At 37.6% G+C, this 17,736-nt stretch overlaps 1 protein-coding gene and 1 long non-coding RNA gene across 8 annotated transcripts in view; one reads left to right on the forward strand and one right to left on the reverse strand.

Moving 5' to 3' along the window:
- Positions 1-17,736, forward strand: part of LOC122680064 — a 114,524-nt gene that overhangs the window by 74,834 nt on the left and 21,954 nt on the right. The window lies entirely within an intron of this gene.
- The window catches only part of ABCC9 (ATP binding cassette subfamily C member 9), a 148,629-nt gene that overhangs the window by 57,429 nt on the left and 73,464 nt on the right, over positions 1-17,736 (reverse strand). For 6 of the 7 annotated variants that reach the window (XM_043880913.1, XM_043880916.1, XM_043880915.1 and 3 more), the window contains 6 exons: positions 16,387-16,425; positions 14,783-14,884; positions 11,732-11,816; positions 10,132-10,212; positions 5,816-5,953; positions 5,565-5,690 (listed from right to left, as the gene is read on the reverse strand). In XM_043880913.1, coding sequence (XP_043736848.1) covers positions 5,565-5,690; positions 5,816-5,953; positions 10,132-10,212; positions 11,732-11,816; positions 14,783-14,884; positions 16,387-16,425 — 571 coding nt within the window. The remainder of the gene's footprint in view (positions 1-5,564; positions 5,691-5,815; positions 5,954-10,131; positions 10,213-11,731; positions 11,817-14,782; positions 14,885-16,386; positions 16,426-17,736) is intronic. The other variant, XM_043880917.1, reaches the window with a different exon arrangement.

Genomic DNA, 17,736 nt, shown 5'->3' on the forward strand with positions numbered 1-17,736 from the left:
CCAAGAAAAAGAAATGCAAAAAGGCAAAATGGGTGTCTGAGGAGGCCTTATAAATAGCTTAGAAAAGAAGAGAAGCGAAAGGCAAAGGAGAAAAGGAAAAATATATCCATATAAATGCAAAGTTCTAAAGAATAGCAGGGCTTCCCTGGTGGCTCAGAGGTTAAAGTGTCTGCCCGCAATGCAGGAGACCCGGGTTCAATCCCTGGGTCAGGAAGATCCCCTGGAGAAGCAAATGGCAACCCACTCCAGTATTCTTGCCTGGAGAATCCCATGGACAGAGGAGCCTGGGGGGCTACCATCCACGGGGTTGCAAAGAGTTGGACATGACTGAGCTACTTAACTAACTAAAGAATAGCAAGGAGAGATAAGAAAGCTTTTCTCAGTGAACAATGCAAAGAAATAGAGGAAAACAATAGAATGGGAAAGACTAGAGATCTCTTCAAGAAAAATAGAGGTACCAAGAAAACATTTCATGCTAAGATGGGCACAATAAAGGACAGAAATGGTATGGACCTAACAGAAGCAGAAGATATTAAGAAAAGCTGGCAAGAATATACAGAAGAACTATACAAAAAAGATCTTCATGACCCAGATAATGACAGTTGTGTAATCACTCACCTAGAGGCAGACATCTGGAATGTGAAGTCAAGTGGGCCTTAGGAAGCATCACTATAAACAAAGCTAGTGAAGGTGATGGAATTCCAGTTGAGCTATTTCAAAGCCTAAAAGCTGACGTTGTGAAAGTGCTGCACTCAATATGTCAGCAAATTTGGAAAACTCAGCAGTGGCCACAGGACTGGAAAAGGTCAGTTTTCATTCCAATCTCAAAGAAAAGCAACGCCAAAGAATGCTCAAAGTACCGCACAATTGCACTCATCTCACACGCTAGCAAAGTAATGCTCAAAATTCTCCAAGTCAGACTTCAACAGTACGTGAACCATGAACTTCCAGACGTTCAAGCTGGATTTAGAAAAGGCAGAGGAACCAGAGATCAAATTGCCAACATCCGTTGGATCATCGAAAAAGCAAGAAAGTTCCTGAAAAACATCTACTTTAGCTTTATTGACTAAGCCAAAGACTTTGACTGTGTAGATCACAACAAACTGTGAAATTCTGAAAGAGATGGGAATACCAGACCACCTGACCTGCCTCCTGAGAAATCTGTATGCAGGTCAGGAAGCAACAGTTAGAACTGGACATGGAACAACAGACTGGTTCCAAATAGGGAAAGCAGTACATCAAGGCTGTATATTGTCTCCCTGCTTATTTAACTTATATGCAGAGTACATCATGAGAAATGCTGGGCTGGATGAAGCACCAGCTGGAATCAAGATTGCTGGGAGAAATATCAATAACCTCAGAAATGCAGATGACACCATCCATATGGCAGAAATTGAAAAGTAGCTAAAGAGCCTCTTGATGAAAGTGAAAGAGGAGAGTGAAAAAGTTGGCTTAAAACTCAACATTCAGAAAACTAAGATCATGGCATCTGGTCCCAGCACTTCATGGCAAATAGATGGGGAAACAATGGAAACAGTGACAGACTTTAATTTTTTGGGCTCCAAAATCACTGCTGATGGTGACTGCAGCCATGAAATTAAAAGACACTTGCTCCTTGGAAGAAAAGTTATGACCAACTAGGTAGCATGTTAAAAAGCAGAGACATTACTTTGCCAACAAAGGTCCATTTAGTCAAAGCTATGGTTTTTCCAGTAGTCATGTATGGATGTGAGGGTTGGACTGTAAAGAAAGCTGAGCGCCGAAGAATTGATGCTTTTGAACTGTGGTGTTGGAGATGACTCTTGAGAGCCCCTTGGACTGCAAGGAGATCCAGTCAGTCCATCCTAAAGGAAATCAGTCTTGAACATTCATTGGAGGAACTGATGCTGAAGCTGAAACTCCAATTCTTTGGCCACCTGATGTGAAGAACCAACTCATTTGAAAAGACCCTGATGCTGGGAAAGATTGAAGGCAGGAGGAGAAGGGGACGACAGAGGATGAGATGATTGGATGGCATCACCGACTCAATGGACATGAGTTTGGGTAAACTCCGGGAGTTGGTGATGGACAGGGAGGCCTGGCGTGCCGCAGTCCATGGGGTCTTAAAGAGTCGGACACAACTGAGTGACTGAACTGAACTGAACTGAACTGATTGAATTTTTCTAATGATTCATCAATGTTAACAAACATCTTCTTTTAAAACTGCATGTAGTTCTGGATTGGTTAAAGCACTATCAGTCATACACTATTATGAATTATCAAATCAAGATGAGGTTCTGACTGAGGATCTAACTCAGGGGATGAACGAAAGAGACTTCAATAGAAACAAGAGGAAGGCGGGTTTTTGAAGTAAATGGGAAAGGAGAGAAGGGAAAACATCAAAAACAAACTGCAAAATTTTAAGGGTTGCTCCAGACTCATCCTGTGCTAAGAAAGAGAAAAGCATTTTGTTTTCTCCAGTTCTCTGCTTCCAATACTCCTCATTCTTGGCTTTGGAACTGGACTAGTAGTATCAGTTCAGTTACACTGTGGGTTAAATCAGCTTCCGCAGGACAGTCTGGGAAACTACCCGTATCTCTGTTTCTGTGGGGAAATGCATTCTGAGTTCCAAATAACTGACCCACTGACTTCTGGAATTGACAGTAATTTAAGGGCTTCCTGTACATGCTAACATATAAAAAAAAATCTGTTTGTTACAGGGATAAACCAATAATTCTTTGATAATCAGTCTCTAGATAGTGGTCCTGTTTTGTTTTTGTTTGTTTGGCCTCATACAATGTGTGATTTAGGAGACTTGCTATTCTAGAAAGCTCTGTTGCTTCCAAGTTCTTGTTTTTTAAAAAAAAAAGTAGAAGCAAAAGTGTCTTTTGAATAGTATTTTTCAGAGATAATTTCACATTAGCTTTTAATTGTGCCTAATGATATGAAAAGCCATATTTGTACACTGTAAACTATTTTTTGAGAGTAAACAAAATTAAAAAAAGAACTGATATTTTTGGATAGTGTAATGAAATGAAATAAACAGAAGTTGCCAATCTATGTGAGCAAAAGAGTTATCATCTCGGGGACTTTAATCTTTAGTCATTTTCCTTATGAGTAAAATGCTCACACTAAGCTCATCTGAGATTAAATATTTTAAATTGTTTTGACATATGGATTAAGTAAATACAAATTTAGTTTCACTTATCTAATACATAAGGATTCCCAGGTGGCTGAGTGGTAAGCAAGCTGCCTGCCAAGCAGGAAACGTGGGTTTCATCCCTGGGTGGAGAAGATCCTCTGGAGAAGGAAATGGCAACTCACTCTAGTACTCTTGCCTGGAGAATCCCATGGACAGAGGAGCCTGGCAAGCTACAGTCCATGGGGTCGCAAAAGAATCAGACACAACTTAGCGACTAAATAACAACAACAACTAAATGCATATTTATTGAATGCCTGGGAAAAGTTGAATCAAAGTGAGGGTTGAAGGCTGAGGGAAGAAACATCCAAAGATGCTACTTTATTTTGCTTAATAATATTATGAAGATAATGGGTGATGCCATCCAAGGCAGAATTTTTAACAACATTTAAATCAGCTAAAAGTGTTATCAACTTCTTCTCAAAGCTGTCATTACTATCCTCTTTAGCATACTTTCCCATTGTTCCTGAACCTTTAAACTGACTGATCTGTCTAAAGACCAAAGATGGGATGTTTTGTGAGTCCTTTAGTTTCACTTCCTTCTCCACTTGCTTGATCTGCTCTGGTGCCAAGCCAGCTTTTCTCAACCTTGGCACCATTGACATTTTGGGTCAGAAAATCCTTTGTTGTGGGGGCTGTTCTGTACCTTGTAGTATGTTTAACAGCATCCCTGTCCTCTACCTGCTAGATGCCAGTAGCCCTTGCTTCCCTGTTGTGGGTAGCCATTCCCTTCTCCAAGGGATCTTCCAGACCCAGGGATCAAACCCTGGTCTCCCACATTGCAGGCAGATCCTTCACTGTCTGAGCCACCACGGAAGCCCTCTAACCCTGTGATGTGTCTTTAATTATAGCGCTATGGTTTCTTGAGTGATCACTTCATTTCTAAACACAATGTAACAGACTTTCTTCCTGGCATGCTCAGTAGTCAGTATTACTTCAAAATCAAGCCAAAAGCAGCCCCCTTTCTCTCTTGCGATTTTTCCAGATTTTCTTTTCAAAGTAAACCATAAATGGTCCACTCCTTAAGCTTACATCATATTCTTTTGTCCCTGGCACCTAGACCACTGAAAAAAATGTCTTTTGGAGTCATCCCAGTAAGTTTATTATCAAGCATATCACTGCATAATTTCTACGTGAGCTCTTGCCAATTGTACACTGCAATGTTTTGATGAATATCCTCCTTTCAAAGGTTCTATGATTTGTCCTACTCTACTAAGACACTGACATACGGCTTTTCTTCCTTCTTTTGAGATGTTTGTAATTGGCCTTTGATATCTTTGGCAAGCTCACAGAATACAGAGCAATCCGATGGTTTGTCTGACTTTTTATCTTTCTTCTGCTATTGAAACAAGATTTTTTTTTCCTTTAAGAAATAATACATTCTAACTTCTTGACATTTTCAGAAATTTGCTGATATAAACATTTTCATTTTATAATGCTCATTCCTGACCAGGACTATTGAATTCTGGACCTTTTCTAGCCCCACAACTCAAGAGAAAACATTTTGAAAATTTACTAATTAAATTTACAATTTACCTCTCAACCATGAGTGGTTTTTCTTTCATCATACTCAATTGGTTTTCAACTCTGTTATCATTTCATTCAATATTATATTTACATTATATAAATACATTACATTGGTATGAACCTGGGTTTAAATCCAATTGGTACAAAATATTATATATACTGTACAAGTTTAGGCAAGTTACTTAGCCTCTCTGAGCCTCAATTTTCCCATCTGTAAAAGTGAGATCATATTTTCTTTGCTTATTTCTCCTATTTTTTGCTTATTTTGTGAGAATTAAAAGAGATCATGTAAAAAAGGTTTTATGGACTTTAAAAACTATCTAAATACAAAATTTCATTGTAATTTCTTTCTGATTACCTTCCTTCACCTCCCCCAACTGTATCTCAGGCATACTTTGCACTATACCCACAGCTAGCAGATCTTCTTTCTTTCAAAATCATCTCAGATTTTGTTTTGCCCACAACCCTCCATTTGTAAGTGATGAATGAAAAACTCATATTGAAGGTGAGTAAAATAGGACATACATAAGGGAAAATAAGATAAAATGAGGAAAGAGCATGCTTGAGCAAGTTTTAAATGCATATATGATTGCTTTAAACACACATATAATATGCCTCCAATTCAAATAAAAGTCCTCTAAAGGCCTGATAGTAAAAGATATCATTAGAATTTTCTAGGTTTCAAAGTAGTTTATCAATTAATGGTATATAAATATACAATTATTTCATTTTCAGATGAGATTATTATATAGTCAAAAATTAAATGTAATACTTCTTTAAAAGTATTTTTAGTAATTTTGCACTGTATTTCTGACTCTTCTTAACTGAACTTTGAACTCTTCTAAATCTGAGCAATTACCTTTTCTAGTTCTTGATCCTGCCGATTCATTAGTGTTTTCCAATGCTCATACAGCTCTACATCTTTGGTCTGAATATCCTTCAAAGTCCCTTCTCTTAGAACACTTCCATCTTTCATGGCTATGATCTAAGGAAAGCATATATTAGAATTACAACAAAATCCATAATTGGCCAAGTGAATTATATTTATCTCAGGAAGCATTTATATAGCTGTTAAGATAAAAATTCTTTTAATTTCTTTTAAACTCTTACCCAGTCAGCATGTGTTAGATATTGTAATTTGTGAGTCACAAGAACAAGTGTCCTCTTGTCATCTTGGAGAAACTTCAAAATTCCTTCCTGCATTAGGTGATCACTCAAGTGAATGTCCAAGGCAGAAAATGGATCATCCTACAACAAGTAAAATGGAGAGATAATGAAAATTTTTCATATTTTCTTTGTAATGAAATTCCTCCAGAAAACAGAAATACAAATAACTAAAGGCAAATTATCCCACAAAATTCACTTTATAATAAACAGACTCTGAATAGCTTTAAATGACAAAAAGTTACTAAATTAAAAATGAAGATTTTATTTTCTCTTTCACCTTAAAAATAGTGTTAAAAGTAAATAACAATATTTGGAGTGGTTTGAATTCTTATATATAGTATCTCCAAGTTCAAAAGCCAACATTACTTGACAACCTATAACAATAAACCAAAACAAAGAATATGACAGTAGTTAAAGTTGATATCGATTCACTTTAGACACGAATAAAAACAGGCACAGACTCTGGACCAAGATGGCAACATAGGAGGCTCCTGAATTTCCCTCTTGCCATGAATACATTGATATACAGCTGCACACGGAGCAATTTCCTTTGGAAGAGATCCAGAAACGGAGTGATTTCTACATTTTAGGTGACAGAAAAATACATCAAAACAGGTAGGAAAGGTTGAGACACATTCTCATCATAAACCCCACCTCTGGAAAATTCACAAATACATGGAGATAAAACAAGATGCTCCTGAACAACCAATGGAGAAACTGAAAGAGGAAATCAAATAATATCTTGAAACAAATGAAAATGAGACACAACGCATCAAAACTTATGGGATGCAGCAAAACCAGTTCTAAGAGAATTTTATAGCAATAAATTCCTACATTAAGAAAAAAGAAAGACCTCAAATAAACAACCTAACTTTACATCTCAAGAAACTAGAAAAACAAAGAACAAATTAAGCCCATAGTTCATGGAAGGAAGGAAATAACAAGGACCAGAATAGAAATATATAAAATATAAACTAAAGAGACAAAAGGAAAGATTGATGAAACTAAATAAGTAAAATATACAAACCCTTAGCAAGACTCATTAGATACAGGGTGGTTTAGATGGTAAAGAATCTGCCTGCAAAGCAGGAGACCCAGGCTCAATCCCTGGGTTGGGAAGATCCCCTGGAGAAGGGAATGGCAACCCACTCCAGTATTCTTGCCTGGAGAATTCCATGGACAGAGGAGCCTAGAAGGCTACAGTCCATGGGGTCACAAAGAGTCAGACACAACTGAGCAATTCCACTTTCACTAATAAGACTCACCAAAGAAAGTGGGAGGATTCAAATAAAACTATAAATGAAAGGGGCAACATTACAATTGTGACCACACAAATACAAAGTCTCATGAGACTACTATGAACACCAACAAACTGGACATCTAAAAGACATGGATAAATTCCTAGAAAAAAATAATCTACAAAAACTGAATCATGAAAAAATAGAAAAGCTGAATAGACAAACTACTGGTAAGGGGATTGAATTAGTAATCAAAAACACCCCAACAAATAAAAGCCCAGAACCAGATGGCTTCACTGGTGAACTCAATCAAACATTTAAACTGGGATTTAAACCAATCCTTCTCAAACTTTTTCAAAAAATAGAAGAGGAAAGTATACTTCCAAACATTTTACAAAGCTAGCATTACCCTGATATTAAAACCGATGATTCCCTGATACCAAAGACACAGACACACACACAAAGAAAATTACAGACCAGTGTTTCTGATGAACACAGATGCAAACATCCTTGACGAAATCTTAACAAGCCATATTCAACAGTCATTAAAAGGTTCATACACCATGAATAAGTTGGATTTATTCTAGGGATGCAAGGATGGTTCAATGTCTGCAAATCAATCAATATGATAACCACAGTAATAAAGGATAAAAATCATTTGATCAACTCAATAGAAGCACAAAAAACATTGGCCAAATTCAACATTCAATCATCATAAAAACTTTGAATAGAATGGGTATAAAGAAAACATACCTCAACATAATAAAGATCATATATGACAAGCCCACAGCTAACACCACACTCAATCGTGAAAAGTTGAAAGTTTTCCCCGTAGGATCAGGAATAAGACAAGGATACCCAGCCTCACCACTTTTATTCAACACAGTACTGAAAGTTTAATACTATGGGGCTTACCAGGTGGCTCAGTGATAAAGAATCTACCTGCCGTGCAGTGCAGGAGACGTGGGTTTGATTTCTGGGTCAGGAAGATCCCCTGGAGGAAGAAATGGCAACCCACAGTATTCCTGGGCAGTATTCTTGCCCAGGAAATCCCGTGGACAAAGGAGCCTGGTGGGCTATAGTCCACAGGGTCCAAAGAATTGGACACCATTGAGTGACTGGATCACAACAAACTGTGGAAAATTCTTCAAGAGATGGGAATACCAGACCACCTTACCTGCCTCCTGAGAAATTTGTATGCAGGTCAAGAAACAACAGTTAGAACTGAACATGGAACAACAGATTGGTTTCATATAGGGAAAGGAGTATGTCAAGTTTGTATACTGTCACCATGCTTATTTAACTTATGTGCAGAGTACATCATGCGAAATGCCAGGCTGGATGAAGCACAAACTGGAATCAAGATTGCCGGGAGAAATATCAATAACCTCAGATATGCAGATGACACCACCCTTACAGCAGAAAGTGAAGAAGAACTAAGGAGTTTCTTGATGAATGTGAAAGAGGAGAGTGAAAAAGTTGACTTAAAACTCAACATTCAGAAAAGTAAGATCCTGGCATCTGGTCCCATCACTTCATGGCAAATAGATGGGGAAACAATGGAAACAGTGACAAACTTTATTTTTGGGCTCCAAAATCACTACAGATGGCGACTGCAGCCATGAAATTAAAAGACACTTGCTCTTTGGAAGAAAAACTATGACCAACCTAGACAGCATATTAAAAAGCAGAGACATTACTTTGCCAACAAAGGTCTATTTAGTCAAAGCTTAATATTTTTAATTCTTCAACAGTAATGTTATCTTTATAACTTTTCTTAATTCTGGGTATAATAGTGTTTGTTAGGGTCCCTTTGAAAACGCGTGTTCTAGATGCATTCTGATCAACTCAGATAGTCTTAAAACTAATGGAGCTTATGATCTAAATATTATACTTTCTTCATAGCAGCCTAAAATTGAATAATGTTTTAGCAGCAACAGTGATTTTTAGAGCCCAAGAAAATAAAATCTGCCACTGTTTCCATTGTTTCCCCATCTATTTGCCATGAAGTGATAGGACTGGATGCCACAATCTCAGTCTTTTTAACGTTGAGTTTTAACAGGTTACTGCTAGATCCTGCTATGTCTTTTATAGTGTTGTTTTCTGGAAAATTTGGGGGCAGGAATTCTTAGAGACATTAACCTGAAGTGCATTTCCAGTAATACTTTCATTTTCTACTTTCATACCCAGTAATGGATCCAAAATTTTGGAGTGGAAAACTCTAAAATCAAGCCACTTTCTGAAGATGTTCATTAGATGGAGTGAAAAGTTTAAAGGTCTGAGAACCAGATTTATACATGGTTAACACATGCACTGAGGGAGAAGACAGCGGGAGGATGGATTTATATAACCTGCTGATCTCTAGGCACTGTCTAGTTGTATGCTAAGTGATTTTTGCTACAATCTGCTGGAGGAATAAAACTAGAGCAAATTCATCGTCAATATAATCATCCATTTTTATTTCTATATCCATAGGTAATCAACCCAGAATATACTAGAAAATCTACAGAGCTTTTTTTTTTTTTTTCATTTATTTTTATTAGTTGGCAGAGCTTTTTTAAGATACAGATTCTAGACTCTGCCATTACAGATTATGATTTAGTAGATCTAGGCTGGTATCAAGATTTCTAAGAATAATTTCAGGAAACTTTACACATAAATCTTAACCACACTCTGAGTTGCATCCTTACTAACCCTTATGCCCACCAAGCTTTCTACTAGCAAATATAAATAAGAAGATCTATAATCCTGTCCAGTTCATCCAGCAGCATCCACACCCTTTCATCAATGATCCTCATGGTTTAAGAATGCATATAAGCAATTATTTGGGAACCTCAGTCCCTTGGGGTCCTTCACGCTCATCTTACATGCTGATCTGATTTGTACTCTGAGGATTTGTTTTGCCTTAATTCTCTGTGATTTCACAAGTTAAACCATCTTTCCTTGAGTTACTTATCTCCTTAAAGATTCATTTGTCCAGAGGGAAAGATGAAGTAGAAAGGGAAGACCATATATTCTTACCAAGAAGACAATGTTGGTATTTTGATAGAGAGCTCGGGCCACACAGATTCTTTGCCTCTGACCTCCACTCAGGTTGATGCCCTAGAGAAGAAATACCCATTAACATTCACCATTTACAATAGTAAATAATCTGCTGGTTAAAAAAAAAATCCCTAAAAATACAAACTTCTCTTTAAAAATCTTAAATTAATGGTAGTTTATTAATTAAACAGTGATAACACTGGGAAGATAAAACGCGAGCTTTCTAGTGGTCAACACTTGAATTATATTAAGATCATCTTTGACTGATAATATTAATCTTCTTTTCACTCTAGTAGAGGGCTCCGATAACAAAAAACCAAAATGAGTGCTGAAGACTGGAAATAATCTTGAAATTGTTTCTAGTTTCATGAATTGTGTCTGTAGTATGCTTAACAGTTAACATGTCTCTTAAATTCAATATTACAAGTTGTGTTCAAGTGAACTATACAGCAGTATGCTTTTATAATGAAGTGCTAAATATACAAATGTAAAAAACTACTATTTGCTGAGCACTTAGTATGTGACGAGCTTCCCTGGTGGCTCAGATGGTGAAGAATCTGCCTGCAATGTGGGAGACCTGGGTTCAATCCTGGGTCGGGAAGATCCCCTGGAGAAGGCAATGGCTACCCACTCCAGTATTCTTGTCTGGAGAATTCCTTGCACAGATGAGCTATAGTCCATGGAGTTGCAAAGAGTCGGACATGACTGAGCAACTAACACTTTAGTAAAATGTGTCAGGCTGCTGTGTATGGCTTTCCATTCCTTATTTCTCTTATCATAGCAATTTCAGTGTATTGCTCTCCACATGGAAACTAAGGCTTAGAGAAGTTCAGGTCATGTTCTTAAACACTATACCATGCTGCAATAAAAAACAGCAATGAATAACACAGACGACAGAGTCAGACCAATCTCAACTGTCCCAGTGACTCTGACCAGGCAAGTTCTTTAACCTTACTCTGCCCTGGTTTTCTCAGCTACAATATGCAGATAACAAAACGCCTATGTAACAGATTTGTTGTAAAAGCAAATAATGCATATATATATATATATAGTCTTTTGCTTAGTACTTGACCCCATAAGAGTCAAACACTTTAGCCAACATTGTTATAAAGATTATATACAAAAAAAAAAGATTATATACAGATATAAATATTTTTCGGCTAGTTGGAACAGTATGACGCCAATGTAAAACCTGTTTATACAAAGCAAAAAGAACACTTTAACAAGAATAAATGGATGTTGACAAGAGTGGAAAAAGTTGTCGGAAGCAATCTCGGTTTCCAAACCAATTTAAAGTAAACTCTAAGTTAAGTAAAAATACATTTGATCAAAGGCAGGGACTGGTTCCTTTCCCTTGAGAACTGAGTGGCTAGCAAAATGTGAAGTTCATGCTAGTTACTCAACACATCCTTAAGACAGTAGCATCAAGAATTCCTGTGCTTCTGTTTCTAGAACTTGTCACTAGGAAAACATAATTCCGGTGCTCTCTGATTTTTAAATTTTCCATTAAAGGTTAAAGATAACTGGAAGACTTTTCTGGATTTGTGTTCATTGTGTAATTATACCACACATAGCTCACCCTCTCTCCAATTTCAGTTTGGTCTCCAAATGGTAGTAAGTCGATATCTGGTTGAAGAGAACATGCGTCTGTGACTGCTTTGTACCTGTAGGAGAGGTGGTTTTGAGTTTTTAAATCATGATTAATATACTGCCCATAAACCAAGTTCCAGGTTCAATGTCTCAGAAGCTGAAATAAAACACCTATTGAAGAATTTAGTATATTCTAGCCTCTACATTAGGCTTGTAGATACAAAGACAAATAGATATTGGTGTCCACTCTTGTAAAATTATTGTATAGCACAGGGAACTATATCCAATTTCTTGTAATAACCTACAATGGAAAATAATCTGAAAAAGAATAGATATATGTACAATCAAATCACTTTGCTGTATACTCGAAGTGAGATTGTTAATTAATTATACTTCAATGAAAAATGGTTAAAAATTTTAACACAACTATTAAATGCAGCAGAAAATTGACACAGAAACATATGATACAAATGTACCTTGTTAGGTACCATAGAAGGGTAGTTACAAAGTGCTCCTAGAATATGCAGGAAGGAATGACTGAGAAATTAGTGACATTTTTGCAGAGGAGGCGATTTGTGAGGTGTCTGCAGAAAGATGAACTGTAATTTGCCAGGAATGACAATGAGGGGAGAGAGAAAGGAACTGTATGACAGTGGACAAGTTCATGGCATGTGTGAAGGATAAGAGGAGCCTTACAGGGGCTAGAGCATGGGTTATGGGGCAGGGGGAAGTGGGGACAGGGGAGAGGAATCTGTGTCCACAGTCATGATGCTGAAGAGCGAAGAAAACAGAAATCGATAAGGACTGACATAAAGTTGACCTAAGGCTGGATTTGGAAACTGGGTGGACTAGACATTCAAGGAAGCATGGAGACTGGGAGTTCTGGGGAAAATATCAACGGTTTCATTTTCTCAATCACCTGTTCTTAAAATATTTGAGTTATTGTTTTTTTAATAATTTGAGTAATTATTTTATTTTAATTTAATTGTACAATGTTGTGCTAATTTCTGCTGTACTACAAAGTGAACCAGCTATGTGTACACATGTATCTTCTCCCTCTTGGCCCTACATCCCACCGCACCTCCATCCCACCCATCTAGGTCATCACAGAGCACCAAGCTGAGCTTCCTGAGCTATATAGCAGCTTCCCACTTCAGTTCAGTTCAGTTGCTCAGTCTTGTCTGACTCTTTGCGACCCCATGAACCGTAGCACGCCAGGCCTCCCTGTCCATCACCAACTCCCGGAGTCCACCCAAACCCATGTCCATTGAGTCAGTGATGCCATCCAACCATCTCATCCTCTGTTGTCCCCTTTTCCTCCTGCCCTCAATCTTTCCCAGCATCAGTGTCTTTTCCAATGAGTCAGCTCTTCGCATCAGGTGGCCAAAGTACTGGAGTTTCAGCTTCAGCATCAGGCCTTCCAGTGAGCACCCAGGACTGCTCTCCTTGAGGATGGACGGCTGGGTCTCCTCGCTCCCCACTCGCTATCTGTTTTATACATGGTAGTGTATATATGTCAGTGCTACTCTTTCAATTCATTCCTCAGCTGCCCGCCACTGTGTCCACACATCTGTTTTCTAAATCTGAGTCTCTATTCCTGTACTGCAAATAGGTTCATCTGTACCATTTTTCTAGATTCCAAGTGATTCTTCCATTTTCTTCTCCCATTCTTATTTCAGAATGCTCTCTGTCAACCATCTCTTTTTTTTCCCATTTCTACAGTCACTGCTAAGTACAGGCAACAAACACAGCATGTCCAGATCATTAGCCCAACAACCTTCTAAATGTCTTCTTGCTCCCTAATTCAGATTCACCTTATATAAATCCATCATGACATGGGCAGATTACATTTACTTTGTGAGTCCTCTTTCTAACACTTTGCTGGGCCTCCGGAAAATTCAGATTCATACCGGTTGGCTTTGAAGGCACTTTACTGCCCATCTCAGCCTTCCTTTACAATGGAGTTTGCCACCATCAATGTACACAGATCCCTTTCTGTCTGGTTTACTCCCAGGCCCCAAACAATCCCATGTAATTTGAATTTTTCCTCCCACACTTTCCTCTCCCCTCCCCCTTCCTCATGCCTCTCCCCAGATCTACTTCTCCTTAACTCTCAGGACCCTGCTTTGAGTCTTAGGACACCCCCTACCCCTCGTGAAGGTGGCTTCAGGAAAGGGTCTTGCCTTTGTACACTCCAGTGGATGTTTGGAAGTGAAAGTGAAAGTGTCAGTTGCTCAGTTGTGCCCAACTCTTTGAGACCCAAGGACTGTAGCCCACCAGGCTCCTCTGTCCATGGAATTCTCCAGGCAAGCATAATCGAGTGGGTAGCCATTCCCTTCTCCAATGGGTGTTTAGAAGATGATTGAAAGAAGACATACTCTGGCTGCTCTGAGTAATCAGACCTCTCAGATCCCATATTCCTTCTCTTCTTTTTCCTTGGTTAACCCTCCTTCTGCAACTTACTGGGATTTTTCTTCTGTTTACCAACAACCTCAGCACCACCCTCACCCTGTACCCCCTGCCCGCCATACACACACAACTTCTGTTTCGGCTGTTTATTTTTGCTGTACAAATTGTCCTCAGTAAGTGCATATAATGGGCTGAATCCCAGTGAGGCTTCTCTTACAAAAGTTGACTTAGTAGATCTGGTGATGAGGACAGAAGCAGGGCAAACAGAGAAGAAAGGCAGTCTTGATATAAAGATTTCAGAACCAGGGGATGGGTGGGAGGAAGGAGAAGCTGGGATATTGGGATTGACATGTATGTACTACTATAACAGATATCAACTATCTGCTGCATAGCACAGTGAACTCTATTCAATACTCTGTAATGGCCTATACGGGATAGGAATCTTTAAAAAAGTGGATATATGTATACTAAAACTGGTTGACTTTGCTGTACCCCTGAAACTAACAACACTGTAAATGAACTATACTTCAATAAAATTTTTTTTAGAAAAGACTCCAGAAACTGTGAACAAAACAGAAGGGTCAGAAATAGTTGCTCTTTTTAGTTCTAAATTTTATACATTCAAAATTACCTTTGCTTGTTGAAAGGACTTCCAAAGGTAATATTTTCTTCTACTGTAGCATTTAATAGCCAAGGCTTTTGAGCTGCATAAGCCACAGAATACCTGTTCCTACTGGAAAATGGAGAAGAAAAACAAAATACCAAAATTACTCAAGAGAGCTGTGCTGTACCTGTACTTTTGTATAACTAAGAAAAATGAAAGGTGAAAAAATATCTCAAAGACAGAAATGGAGAGTTTTTAAAAGAATATTTTAAAGACCATCAACCTTATTAATTAGTGGTTAAATATTCCACTAAATTAAAGGGATTAGAACTTAATTAAAACAACACACAACGTGCAAATTTGATTTTGCTATGCTAAAGAAATATTTTGAGGTATGAACTATTAATTAAAATTTTATTTTCTAAAATGACTACAATTTTTACAATAATTTAAATATAAATAACAATTAACTTTAATAACCACAGATATTTTACTTCATATTAAAAGCACTATACATTAACTATGAATTTTACAGGAATACCTTTAAAGAGGATGTGAACTGATACTGTAATTATGGGTTTGTGCTTTATTCACATGAACATATTTTAAGGGAATAGATAATGCAAATATTTCAAAGCAAAGAATAATTTTGAGGAGTCCATTTCAACAATGAAATAACTACACATTTAAAAACCACATATTTCAATACATATTGAAACAGTTTATTTTTAAAGAATGATAGCTTCCTCCCTGTTGCCCCACTTTTTGGCTTGCAAATTCTACCAGATGTCTATACATCATATTTTAACTTGCAGTAATTAGGAAAATGCATGTGAGTTGAAGATAAAGAGGATGATGAGCTTGGGGTAGGGAAGGGGTCAGCTTAAAATTCACACTTTCAGAGTTAGTTATGTTCTGTAACTACTAATTTAGGAATTAAGGTTAAAAGAGAATAAAGTGTAGGAAAAAGTAGTTAGAAATGCTCAGTGATCATCCTGAAACATTACATCTTAGGAGTTTAGAGGGCATGATAATATATAGTATCATGTGCCATGTATCATGGCATAATATATAGAATGCCAGTGGTCTCTTAGATAACCATCTGTGCATTAAAACAGTGGTTCCCAGTCTCTGGCATGGCTGCTTCCCTCCTTTCCCCACCACCATTCTTTAAGGTTTTCTTTTCTTTTTTTTTAAATAGATGAAGCACTTGGTTCTCCAGTTCTAGTTTACAGGCAGATTTCATCACTGTTTAACTCATAAATAATATATATTTAATTACATAAACATTTTATGTAATACATAATAATAATAATTTCATCTTTATTTTATGAAATACCAAATCCAATTTGCTAAGAACTGTTTGAGTTTTAGTCAAAGTTGAGATCTGTGTGGCTCATGGAGAAGGCAACAATTGATACAATGGGCCATTTAGTTCAGCAAATTAATTCTTTCAGCAGCTTCCAGATGTTGCGAACTACTGCGATCAGAAATTTACTAGTCCATTTTAATAAACAACTTTGTACATCATCAGAATGAATAAAATGACTAAGAGTAAGAGGTGGAATATCAGGAAAAGTCTGAGGAAGATAGTTATTCTTATTAAACGCAGATTAAAATAGAAATAATACCTTCTGGTCGCTTCAAAAGAAGGTTCAGATTCATTTACACTGCAAGTATGGCAAACAATGTTCATTAATTATGAAATACAAATATAGGATGAATGCGTGTACAAATCAGATAAGAGATAAACATTGTATATACTAAATAATTACACTTTCAAATGGCTGTTGATACTAATCCCAAAGACAAACCAGATAAATGACAGTCTTCTTTTACATCCTCATCAACTAGGAAATAATTAAGCTTCCAAAAGACAGCACTGTTCTCCTTCATATAAAATTTGGGTTCACACAATAGCCATATTGGAAGGAAAGTTATGACCAACCTAGACAGCATATTAAAAAGCAGAGACATTACTTTGTCAACAAAAGGCCTGTCTAGTCAAGGCTATGGTTTTTCCAGTAGTCATGTATGGATGTGAGAGTTGGACTATAAAGAAAGCTGAGCGCCGAAGAATTGATGCTTTTGAACTGTGGTGTTGGAGATGACTCTTGAGAGTCCCTTGGACTGCAAGGAGATCCAACCAGTCCATCCTAAAGGAGAGCAGTCCTGGGTGTTCATTGGAAGGACTGATGCTGAAGCTGAAACTCCAATACTTTGACCACCTGATGTGAAGAGCTGACTCATTGGAACAGACCCTGATACTGGGAAAGATTGAGGGCAGGAGGAGAAGGGGATGACAGAGGATAAGATGGTTGGATGGCATCATCGGCTCGATGGACATGGGTTTGGGTGGACTCTGGGAGTTGGTGATGAACAGGGAGGCCTGGCGTGCTGCTGTTCATGGGGTTGCACAGAGTTGGACACGACTGAGTGACTTAGCAGCAGCAGCAGCAGCCCCAACTTTGCTCCAACTAGCTGTGTAAGTCTGGATAATCTTTATGGAATACTTTCCTAGTCTGTATTAGAATTTGATATCTCCAGGCACTCCCTACCGTTAAAATTCAAATTTAATCTATTTAAATTCCTTATTAGTTACCCTAAGGCAAGAGAGGAAGAAATACTTTTTTACACTCTAAACTTGAAGGGTTGAGACACAGCCTGGCCCTTAAGGAACTGGAAAGAAAGACAGACCTGTATATAGGTCACATTGTAACATTTGGGTATAATTAATTACTGATCTATATGAGTAATGTAAAATGAGGCATTTGGATAATTAAATTTAGTTATACCTATACCAAGGGGAAAAATATGCCTAAGGACTTATTGATTTTATTATTCTAAATTTTAATATTTTAGGTGAACTCCATCATTTCTGAAACACCTGAATTCAAAACATGTCAGATGGAAAATCCCCTTCTGGAAAATAGCATCCAATTTCACTTTTGCATGCAGGATTTGTGTGTATTTTCCTTCAA

Source organism: Cervus elaphus, chromosome 22, assembly GCF_910594005.1.
Source record: "Cervus elaphus chromosome 22, mCerEla1.1, whole genome shotgun sequence".
Lineage (NCBI taxonomy): Eukaryota > Metazoa > Chordata > Mammalia > Artiodactyla > Cervidae > Cervus > Cervus elaphus.